This window comes from Moschus berezovskii, chromosome 23 (genome assembly GCF_049115385.1).
Source record: "Moschus berezovskii isolate FMDL1 chromosome 23, NW_MosBer_1.0, whole genome shotgun sequence".
In the NCBI taxonomy this organism is placed as follows: Eukaryota; Metazoa; Chordata; class Mammalia; order Artiodactyla; family Moschidae; genus Moschus; species Moschus berezovskii.
In genome coordinates this window covers 18,084,456-18,097,009 of record NC_142482.1, presented here as the reverse complement: position 1 = coordinate 18,097,009, position 12,554 = coordinate 18,084,456, and the positions used below count along the sequence as shown (strand labels likewise).

Below are 12,554 nucleotides of genomic sequence, written 5' to 3'. Positions count from 1 at the left end.
AGGAACTCAAAAGCCTCTTGATGAAAGTGAAAGAGGAGAGTGAAAAAGTTGGCCTAAAGTTCAACATTCAGAAAACTAAGATCATGGCATCTGGTCCCATTACTTCATGGGAAATAGATGGGGAAACAGTGGAAACAGTGTCAGACTTTATTTTTCTGGGCTCCAAAATCACTTTGGATGGTGATTGCAGCCATGAAATTACAAGACGCTTACTCCTTGGAAGGAAAGTTATGACCAACCTAGACAGCATATTAAAAAGCGGAGACATTACTTTGCCAACAAAGGTCCATCTAGTCAAGGCTATGGTTTGTCCAGTGGTCATGTATGGATGTGAGAGTTGGACTGTGAAGAAAGCTGATCATTGAAGAATTGATGCTTTTGAACTGTGGTGTTGGAGAAGACTCTTGCAAGGAGATCCAGCCAGTCCATTCTAAAGGAGATCAGTCCTGGGTGTTCATTGGAAGGACTGATGTTGAAGCTGAAACTCCAATCCTTTGGCCACCTCATGCGAAGGGTTGATTCACTGGAAAAGACTCTGATGCTGGGAGGTATTGGGGATGGGAGGAGTAGGGGATGACAGAGAATGAGATGGCTGGATGGCATCACCAACTCGATGGACATGAGTTTGAGTGAACTCCGGGAGTTGGTGATGGACAGGGAGGCCTGGCGTGCTGTGATTCATGGGGTTGCAAAGAGTCGGACATGACTGAGCGACTGAAAAACAGCTTGCTGGGAAATGGACATATTGATAATATTTGAACAGCAAATTCATGTCTTTTCCAGAATGTTTTTTATACAATGGAAAACCACTCTTATGTTGAGATTTGGGGTAATAGGGATTAATTGATGTGAGCAGGATTATTTTCCCATAATCCACCAAAGTTCATGGAAGTGGTGATCAATATGCTTTCTCCACATAAAACTGATGCCATTCATGACACTTTGCAGTTGGGGACTGAATGTTTATAAGAGAAGCAATATAACATATTGAGAAGTACATGGGATTTGGAGTCGCGGTTCAAAATACCTGCTCTGGGATCTTGGACACATCTTGGTATTTCATTAGTAAATAGAACATGTTAGTAACATTCATGTCACTGGGTTTAATCAAGAGAAAAAGAAGAGGCGTTTGAAGTCTTCCTTTTTTAAAAATGAATTGTTATCTGCTACGTTGAGAATGGGCCAGTACTGAGAATCATCCTAATCATTTAGTCTTTAAGTTGCATGTGACTCTTTGCAACCCCACGGACTGTAACAAGCCAGGCTCCTTTCTCCTTTACTATCCCCCACAGTCTGCTCAAATTCATGTACATTGAGTCATTGAGTGAGCTTCCTTCATAGCTCAGTTGGTAAAGAGCCTGCCTGCAATTCAGGAGACCTGGGTTCAATCCCTGGGTTGGGAAGATCCTCTGGAGAAGAGAAAGGCTATCTACTCCAGTATTCTGGCCTGGAGAATTCCATGTATGGTCAAGTCCATGGGGTTGCACAAAGTCGGACATGACTGAGCAACTTTCACATTCACTGAGTCACTGATGCTATCTAACCATCTCATACTCTGCCACCCCTTTCTCCTTTTTCCTTCAATCTTCCCTAGCATCAGGGTGTTTTCCAATTTGTCAGCTCTTCACATCAGGTAGCCAAAGTATTGGAGCTTCAGCATCAATCCTTCCAGTGAATATTCAGGACTGATTTCCTTTAGGATTGACTTGTTTGGTCTCCTTGATGTCCAAGGGACTCTTAAGAGTCTTCTCCATCTTCTCCACAATTCAAAAGCATCAGTTCTTCAGTGCTCAGCCTTCTTTACAGTCCAACTCTCACATCTGTACATGACTACTGGAAAAACTGTAGCTTTGACTATATGGACCTTTGTCAGCAAAGTGATGTCTTTGCTTTTTAATACACTGTCTGGGTTTGTCATAGCTTTCCCTCCAAGGAGCAAGCATCTTTTAATTTTGTGGCTGCAGTCACCATCCACAGCGATTTTGGAGCCCAAGAAAATAAAATCTGTCACTGCTTCCACTTTTCCCCCTTCTATTTGCCATGAAGTAATGGGACGGGTTGCCATGATCTCAGTTTTTTAATGTTGGGTTTTAAGCCAGTTCTTTCACTTTTCCTCCTTCATCCTCATCAATAGGCTCTTAAGTTCCTCTTCATATTCTGCCACTTTCTCCTGTTCACTTACTGTACTGTGAATATAGAATTTGATTTCCATATGTGCATGTATATAGAGAAATCCCATATTAGTCATATACCATTTTATAGAATAATATATGCATATGAATATATTTGCAAAAACACCCTTTTATAGCAATTATCTTTATTTACATCATGGTTTTATCAGTATTCTTGGAGAGTTTTAGTAGAGTTTCAGAAGATGAGATGAAAAGAGAGGGAATATATTTAAATACTTTAAATCCTTGGATCCAAGCTGCCCTAAGGCTTATTTCCTTTGATCAATGAGTTTGATTTCAAGCCATTTGGATTAGATAAGTGTACTTTGAAAAAGTCAATGATGCTTTGGTTAAAAAGAAAGAGCACATTCACCTTTCTGTAAGCAGTGATGATAATTCCATAATGAAACATGGGACAAAGGGAAATAGAAAAGTTATAATTCTGACAATAACTTGTGTTTTGTCAAGATGCAGCTCAAGCATTTTTAACCATGCCAATACTTTTTATTATTATTTCTAGATGGGGCACACTACGAGGAGCACAGGGGCAGAAAGAAAAATTCTGGGTATGTAACACTTTCCAGTTGAATTCCTGCTGTGAAGTGAGTGTTTCAGAACCATCTGTGCCTCTCCTCCCTGTTTTGTATTCTCTCCGTTCCGTCCCGTCACTCAGTCGTGTCCGACTCTTTGCGACCCCATGGACTGTAGCCTACCAGGCTTCTCCGTCCGTGGGATTCTCCAGGCAAGAATACCAGAGTGGGTTACCGTTTCATTCTCCAGGGGATCTTCCCGACCCAGGGATCGAACCCGGGTCTCCCGCATTGGAGGCAGACGCTTTAACCTCTGAGCCACCAGGGAAGCCTTTTGTATTCTTTAGTCATACCCTAAATCACTATACTATTGCTTTAACATTGGTATTTTCTCCAGGACAAAATCCATTATAATCATTTATGTTATAGTAATAGTTTTCAACTTTTCATATTTCAGATTGTAACAGTGAATCAGCATTTTTTTTTCAAAATGAAATCAACAGAAAAACTTGTCTGTTATCATCTATATAAACTTAAAAATTGATCAGTGTTCTCTCATATATGTCAACTGACCTTGTATTCTTACATTATTTTTGTTATGGATGTAACATTTGTAACGTTAGTATTGAAGATACACATAGAGTTTTATTTTTGTTTTCACCAATTTATAACACACGTGTTTCTATACTGAGAAAAAACAATAATTAGCCTAAAATTATAGAAAGTTATTTGTAAGAAACAGTTTGAAGAAGATTGGAATTATTACCTGATTGACTGCAATGAACTTTGATGAATTATCCTAGGTCCTTATAACATATACCCTTTGTGTGTATGTGTGCCAAGTTGCTTCAGTCATGTCAGACTCTTTGTGACCTTATGGACTGTAGCCCACCAGGCTCCCTGGTCCATGGGATTCTCCAGGCAAGAACACTGGACTGGGTTCCCATGCCCTCCTCCAAAGGATCTTTCTGACCTAGGGATGGAATCCGTGTCTCCCGCAGTTCCTGCATTGTGTGTGGATTCTTTACTGCTGAGCCACTAGGGAAACTCCATATACCCTTTATTCTGTCAGAAATAAAGTTTAGGTAATGCTGTTTATCATCAGTTCCATTCAGTCACTCAGTCATGTCTGACATTTTGTGACCCCATGGACTACAGCATGGCAGGCTTCCCTGTCCATCACCAACTCCCAGACCTTGCTCAAACTTATGTCCATTGAGTCGGTGATGCCATCCAACCATCTCATTCTCTGTCGTCCCCTTCTCCTCCCACCTTCACTCTTTCCCAGCATCAGGGTCTTTTCCAATAAGTCAGTTCTTTACATCAGGTGGCTAAAGTATTGGAATTTCAGCTTCAACATCAGTCCTTCCAATGAATATTCAGGACTGATTTCCTTTGGGATGGACTGGTTGGATATCCTTGCAGTCCAAGGGACTCTCAAGAGTCTTCTCCAACACCATAGTTCAAAAGCATCAATTCTTTGATGCTCAGCTTTCTTTATAGTCCGACTCTCACATCCATACATGACTACTGTATGCTGCTGCTGCTAAGTCACTTCAGTCATGTCTGACTCTGTGCAGCCCTATAGACGGCAGCCCACCAGGGTCCCCAGTCCCTGGGATTCTCCAGGCAAGAATTCTGGAATGGGTTGCCATTTCCTTCTCCAATGCATGAAAGTGAAAAGTGAAAGTGAAGTCGCTCAGTTGTGTCTGACTCCCAGCGACCCATGAACTGGAGCCCATTAGGCTCTTCTGTCCATGGGATTTTCCAGGCAAGAGTATGTCTATTTATCATAGAATTTTAATTTGAATGTATTCATTAGAAAGCATATTATAACTTACAAAACATTAAATATTAGGGCTTGTGCTCACTCGAGTGACTCTTGTTAATTAGATTATTCCAAAAGGCACTCACAAAAAATCAATCACCCAAGTGTATGGTCACCATCTATATTTGTCTTATTAATATATAGAGGTGTTATGCCATTGACTATGGGCTTCCAAGGTGGCTCAGTGGTGAAGAATCTGCTTGCAATGCAGAGGACATGGATTGGATCCCTGTGTTGAGAAGATACCCTTGTGGAGGGCATAGCAACCTACTCTAGTATTCTTGGCTGAAGAATCCCATGGACAGAGGTGCCTGGTGGGCTACAGTCCATAGGGTCACAAAGAGTCATACAAGATTTAGCAACTTAGCAGGCACACACACATGACCTTGAGTAGAATGATGCTTTTTTGTATTTATTTATTTTATTTTTAAAAAATTATTTTTATTGGAGGCTAATTACTTTACAATATTATATTGGTTGGTTTTGCCATACATTGACATGAATCCGCCCCGGGTGTACATGTGTTCCCCTTCTTGAAACCCCCTCCCACCTCCCTCCACCCCATATCCTCCCTCCGGGTCATCCCAGTGCACCAGCCTCGAGCATCCTGTATCATGCGTCGAACCTGGACTGGTGTTTAAACTTCAGTTCAGTTCAGTCGCTCAGTCGTGTCCGACTCTCCGCGACCCCATGAATCACAGCATGCCAGGCCTCCCTGTCCATCACCAACTCCCGGAGTACACTCAAATTCATGTCCACAGAGTCGGTGATGCCATCCAGCCATCTCATTCTCCGTCGTCCCCTTCTCCTCCCGCCCCCAACCTTTCCCAGCATCAGAGTCTTTTCCAGTGAGTCAACTCGTCGCATGAGGTGGCCAAAGTATTGCAGTTTAACTTAGCTTTCTCAAATATCATTTTCCTTATTAAAATTGTTATTAAAATTGTTGAGGTAGTAAACAATTAACATTAGTGTTCAATAGTTAATATTTATAATATTTGAAAGAGAATTTATTATTTGAGCCTCCTGGAATATTTCTGAATGTTGGAATATTATGAGTAGTTAAGGGAAGGGGAAGACAGAGTGTCTACATTGCTGCCAAAAGTGGGTAAGGAAAAGCCTGAAGAGAGCCTGAAAAACGCACATGGTAGGTATAGCCCTTGAAATATTTGCAGCCCCTCTATGGGGTCGCACAGAGTCGGACACGACTGAAGCGACTTAGCAGCAGCAGCCGCAACACACATGCACACACACACAAACATGCACGCACACATGCACACACAAACATGCACGCACACAAACACACACACAACTAAGTTTAACCAAACTTTTCTGTAGTCCTGACCCTGCTCAGTTCTTGACTAAATTGAGGGATTCCATTCTTCACCATATCTCTCTTGAAGAAGAAACGATTGACCTTCTTTAGGAAATAATCTCAGTGTCATATCTATGCTCTTAGCCCTCCATATCTGCCAGTTCTGCATCCACAGATTTAACAAAACATATTTTAAAAATTCTACAAAGTTTCAAAAAGCAAAACTTGAATTTGCTGTACACTGACAAGTGTTTATATAGTATTTATATTGTATTTTCAACTTTTTACATAGCATTTACATTGCATTAGGTATTATAAGTAACCTGTTCCTGCTAAGTGGCTTCAGTCATGTCCGACACTGTGCGATCCCATAGATGGCAGCCCACCAGGCTCCCCCATCCCTGGGATTCTCCAGGCAAGAATACTGCAGTGGGTTGCCATTTCCTTCTCCAATGCACGAAAGTGAAAAGTGAAAGTGAAATAGCTCAGTCGTGTCCGACTCCTAGTGACCCCATGGACTGCAGCCTACCAGGCTCCTCCATCCATGGGATTTTCCAGGCAAGAGTACTGGAGTGGGTTGCCATTGCCTTCTCTGTATAAGTAACCTAGAGATGATTCAAAGTATATGAAAGTATGTGTGCAGGTTATATACAAATATTATGCCATTTTATATAAAAGACTTGTCCAAAAACCCCACAATGTGAGAGTTGTTAGTTAAGTTTTATTTGGGGCGAAACAAGGACTATAGCCCAGGAGACAGCCTCTCAGATAGCTCTGAGAAACTGCTAGTAAGAGATGAGGAGGAGGTCTATATATATATGGTTTGGGTGAAGGGAGAGTACATGCAATCAAATACACAATTTTGTAGAAGGTTGCTGCTAGTTTTGAGGCGGTTACAACTAGTCACGAGGAGCAGATGTCTCCATTAAAGATTTTAGTGCTTTTCTAGATATGAGAAGATGCAAGAATTTAAGCTCATAAAGTCTCCTGAAAATATTTAATTATCTAAAGGCCTGTTCTACCAGTTTTCCAGAACACAGGGTGCCTCTTTCCTGATCTCACCCCTGAAGGCTTTTCAGGTGTGTTGAAGCTCAGAGACGGCTAGTAACTTTATCCTTTTAGAGGCAGATGGGCAGGGCGTAGTTGCTCAGTCATGCCTGACTCTTTGTGACCCCATGGCCTGTAGCCCACCAGCCTCCTCTGTCCATGATATTCTCCAGGCAAGAATACTGGAGTGGGTTGCCGTGCAGGAAAGTGTCAATTTTTAGTTGGCAGACTTGAGCAGCTATGGATTTTGGTGCAGAGGGAGGGGGGTCCTCTGGAACTAATCCCCTATAGATACCAAGGGACAACTGTAATTATTATGACCAAGTATATAGCATACATTTGAAAATTTTGAGACGTGTGAAGCAGAAAACATGACAATAATCAAGGGAAAAGTCTATCAATAAAAGCCATTGTAAAAAAAAAATTAGAAAATATGCATGAAAAGATGGACAACTTCATCAAATGGTTTAAATATACAAAAAAAAAAAGAATTATTGTAGGTATGAAAGCAGTGTCTGAAATTAAGAACTCAATGTATGGGTTAAATAGCACGCAGAATTAGATATCTTAGATAAATGCAATAAAATATATCCAAGTTGCAGTACACAGAGGAAAATATAATGGAAAATCCAAACACTAGTGAGAGATGGGTGGAACACATTCAGACTTTTGTTTGTTTTTATTGGAGTATAGTTGTTTGACAATATTGTGTTAGTTTCTGCTATACAATGAAGTCAATCAGCCGTGTGTATTCATATATCCCCACCCTCTTAGACCTCCCTCTCACCTCCCCATCCCACCCCTCTGGGTCATCGCAGAGCAGACCTGAGCTCCCTGTGCTGTGCAGCAGCCCCCCACCATTTTACACGTGGTAGTGTGCTCATGGACGTCCCAGTCTCCCAGTTCATCCCTCCCACTTCCTTGCCCTGCCCCAGGCCCACCCGCCTGCTCTCTGCATCTGCATCTCTGTTCTCACCCTGCAAAGAGGCTCCTCTGTACCAGTTTCCTAGATTCCACATATATGTGTTAATATATGATATTTGTTTTTCTCTTTCTGACTTAATTCACTATATATATCACTATATTCTCCGAAGGATGAGAGAGAGAGGATGAAGCAGTATCAAAATCTGAAGAACTGATGGTCAAAAGTTTTCCAAAACTGAGAAACATCCACCTAAGTTCAGGAAGCTTAATAAACTCCAAGTGGGAGAAACCAGAATTTTATTAATATAGCCATTGACTACTGTCTTCAAAGAAGGTAAATAGGAAACACTTTCATTCAAACAAAAGCTAAAATAACACAGCATAAAAAATATAAAGCAAAATCATAGAAAAAAGAGAAAAACAAATCTACAATTTGGTTGCATATTCCAACACATCTCACTTATAATTTCATACAGAAAATAGCTAAAATATAAGTAAATATATAGAAGATTTTAAAAAGCTACTAGCTAGCTTTATGTACTTAACATTCATACAACACTAGATACAAATATTAATGGACAGTTTTTTGTGCATTTGGAATATTTCCCAAAGTTGACCATATGCCGGTTATAGGGCAAGTTCAACAATTGAAAGGACTGAATTTTACAGAGTGTGCTCTGGAAAAACTTGTGTTAATTAGCTAAAGCAGGACTGAATTTAATAGGAAATGCATGTATTTGAAAAATAAAAGGTTAAAATCAATACATATATTAAAACAGGAAAAGTTGAAAATAGCAATTTAATAATCAAGATAAAGAACTCAAACTTCAAAAACAAACAAAAAATATAAGGAAGGGAATAAAAAGGAAAAGGGCAGAAATCAATGAAAAAAGTGGAGATACAATAGAAAATATCAAGAGAGCAAAGATTTGATTCTTTTAAGATTAAATTCCTAGGAAAGCTTGTAAAGAAACCAAGAGAGAGAAAAAAAATTACCATAAAAATAAAAAAGGAAGGCTGTCTTCAGTAAAATAGATATTGTTGTTGTTCAGTCATTAACCTATGTCTAACCCTTTGCAACCCCATAGACTCAGCATGCCAGGCCTCCCTGGTCCTCACTGTCTCCCAGAGTTTGCTCAAGTTCATGTCCACTGAGTCAGTGATATTATCCAACCATCTCATCCTTTGCTGCCCTCCTCTTCTTTTCTCTTCAATCTTTCCCAGCATCAGGGTCTTTTCCAATGAGTCGGCTCTTCAGCTTCAGCATCAATCCTTCCATGAATATTTAGGGTTGATTTACTTTAGGATTGACTGGTTTGATCTCCTTGCTGTCCAAGGGACTCTAAAAAGGTCTTCTCCAGCACTACAATTCGAAAGCATCGGTTCTTTGGCACTCAGCCTTCTTTATGGTCCAGTTCTCACAATTGTACATGACTACTGGAAAGACCATAGATTTGACTATATGGACCTTTGTTGGCAAAGTGATGTCTTTGCTTTTTAATACACTGTCTAGGTTTGTCATAGCTTTCCTTCCAGGAAGCAAGCGTCTTCTAATTTGGTGGCTGTAGTCACCATCCACAGTGATTTTGGAGCCCAAGAAGAGAGAATCTGTCACTGCTTCCACGTTTTCCCTTTCTGTGTGCCATTAAGGGATGGGACTGGACGCCATGATCTTATTTTTTTGGATGTTGAATTTTAAGCCAGCTTTTTCACTCTCCTCTTTCATGATTATTAAGAGGCTCTAAGATGCTATGCAAACATCATGCCAATATATTTGAAATTATAGATGATATGGATAAATTCATTGGAAAACAAAGCATCAAAACTCATACAAGGTGAGAAGAGAAAATCTAGTTATAATACAGTTTGAAAGCTTACTGTATTAAAAATAAACTCTTACCAAAAGCTCCAGCCTCTAATCACTTCACTTGTAAATTCTTCCAAATATTTAAAGAACAAATAAAATCAATTTTACATCAGTATACCTTAGGAAAATAGAGAAGAAACAGTTCCTGACTCATTTTACAAATCAGCATAACACCAGTACCAAAACTTGGCAGAGACAACTCAAGAAAGGAAAATTATAGGTCAATATTTCTTATGAACACAAAATTCTAAACAAAACATCACAGTTGTAAAATGTAAAAAAGGCAAGTATTATAATCAAATGAGGTTTATGGCAGGAGTGTGAAGCTGGTTTTAAATGTAAAATCAATAAATACAGTTCATCACATTGCCAGACTAAAGATGGAAAAAAAATGATTATCTTAATTGATGTGTGTGTGTGTGAGAGTCACTCAGTCATATCCAACCCTTTGCAACCCTATGGACTGCAGCCCGCCAGGCTCCTCTGCCCATGGAGTTTTCCCCCAAGCAAGAATACTGGAGTGGGTTGCCATTTCCTTCTCCAGGGGATCTTCCCAAGCTAGGGACTGAACCCAGATCTCCTGCATTGCAGGCAGATTCTTTACTGTTTGGGCCACCAGGGAAGCCTCATCTTAATTGGTGCTGAAATGTAATCATAACAGCTTTTTGCCACTTGCCGCCTCATAGATACTCTCATACATCCTCTCCAAACGTAGCTGCAAGATCATTAGAACAACAGTTTCTGATTTCTAGACTCTCTTTCAAAGGGCTCACATGATTAGCTTAGGCAGAGTAATCTCCCTTTTAATTAACTCACAGCCAATTGATTGGGGATTTGATCACATCTTCAAAACTTACTCAACTTTGTGAGGCAACATGATCTAATCACAGGTGTGACCTCCCATTATATCCTCAGGTCCTTTCCACAATCAAGTGAGAGGGTTATATGGGGCACCACACCAGGGAGCAGAAGTGTGGGGGTCATTATAGAATTCTGCCAACCTCAGACGTCGTTTATGGTTTAAAAACCTCAGCAAATTAGGAAAGAACCTACCTTCCCTAACCTTCTCAAAAACCCAGTAGCTAACATCATAATTAATGGTCAAATGCTGAACATTTTACCCTTATCGCTGAAAAGTAAAACATTTATTGTCATTTTTGTTAACATTCTATTGAAGGTTCCATCAAGTATAGTAAAACAAACAAACAAAATAAAGGCAGAGTGTGGAAAGAAGTACAACTGAAGTTATTTGCAGATGACATGGTTATGTGCATAGAAAATTTAAAAATACATATAAACTGTTAGAAATAGCATATTTAGCAAGCTTTCTTGATATTCAGCTCAGTTCAGTCACTTAGTTGTGTCTGACAAAGGATTAACCTCCAAAATATACAAGTAGCTCATACAACTCAAATACCAGAAAGACAAAGAACCCAGTCAAAAAGTGGGAAAAAGACCTAAACAGACATTATCCTAAGAAGACATACAGATAGGTAGTAAGCACAGGAAAAGATGCTCAACATCACTCATTATTCAGTTCAGTTCAGTCGCTCAGTCATGTCTGACTCTTCGCGATCCCGTGGACTGCAGCATGCCAGGCCTCCCTGTCTATCACCAACTCTCAGAGCTTGCTCGAACTCATGTCCATTGAGTCGGTGACCCAAAACCTCTAGATTCCCAACTTGATTTATTAATTTGCTAACATTCTAATCTAAGAATTATAGATTTATTTATTTATTTATTTATGCTTTTGGAAGAGAGAGGATTACATTGAAAAATGATTCTAAACTTTAAATGGTAATGTAAAAAACCTACAGTTCCAAGATAGCCACAGTAAAGAAGAACAAAGCTGGAGGATGTCCATTACCAGATTTCAATAATTTATATACATCCACAGCAGTTAAGACATTTTATTACTGGCAAATTGAATACAGAAACACATTAAAAGAAATAATTCACAATGATCATGATTTATACCTGTTATGCAAGGATATTTTAACAGACACAAAACAGTCAATATGAAATATGCATTAATAGAATGACATACATATTATCAGTGAGGTACATTTTTTCTACAGTTAATTTGTTTAGTTTATATCATGAACAAATACAGAATGTGTCAGGTATTATTTTCTGAATCTATTAAGATTACTATATGCAGTAATATTAATATATATATATTAATTATATATACTGTTGTTCAGTCGCTAAGTCATGTCTGACTCTCTGCGACCCCATGAACTCCAGCACGCCAGGCTTCCCTATCCTTCACTGTCTCCCTGAACGTGCTCAAACTCATGTCCATTGAATCAGTGATGTCAGTCAACCATCTCATCCTCTGTTGCTCCCTTCTCTGCTCAAACTCACGTCCATCCAATTGGTGATTCCATCTCATCCTATGTTGTCCCCTTCTCTTCCTTCCTTCAATCTTTCCCAGCATCAGGGTCTTTTCAAATGAGTCACTTTTTTTCTTCCCATCAGGTGGCCAAAGTATTGGAGTTTCAGCTTCAGCATTAGTCCTTCCAATAAATATTCAGGACTGAATTCCTTTAGGATTGACTGGTTTGATCTTGTAGTCCAAGGGACTCCCAAGAGTCTTCTCTAACACCACAGTTCAAAAGCATCAATTCTTCAGCACTCAGCTGACTTTATGGTCCAACTCTCACATTCATACATGACTACTGGAAAAACCAGAGCTTTGACTAGACACACCTTTGTTAGCAAAGTGATGTCTCTGCTTTTTAATATCTGTCTAGGTTGGGCTTCCCTGGTGGCTCAGAGGTTAATGCGTCTGCCTCCAATGCGGGAGACCCGGGTTCGATCCCTGGGTCGGGAAGATACCCTGGAGAAGGAAACGGTAACCCACTCCAGTATT

General features: G+C 39.8%; 1 protein-coding gene across 2 annotated transcripts in view; it reads left to right on the top strand.

The window, feature by feature from the left end:
- TINAG (tubulointerstitial nephritis antigen) overlaps positions 1-12,554 on the top strand; it is a 103,633-nt gene that overhangs the window by 80,717 nt on the left and 10,362 nt on the right. For both annotated transcript variants that reach the window (XM_055406576.2, XM_088831286.1), the window contains exon 10: positions 2,692-2,737. In XM_055406576.2, the coding sequence (XP_055262551.1) occupies positions 2,692-2,737 (46 nt within the window). The remainder of the gene's footprint in view (positions 1-2,691; positions 2,738-12,554) is intronic.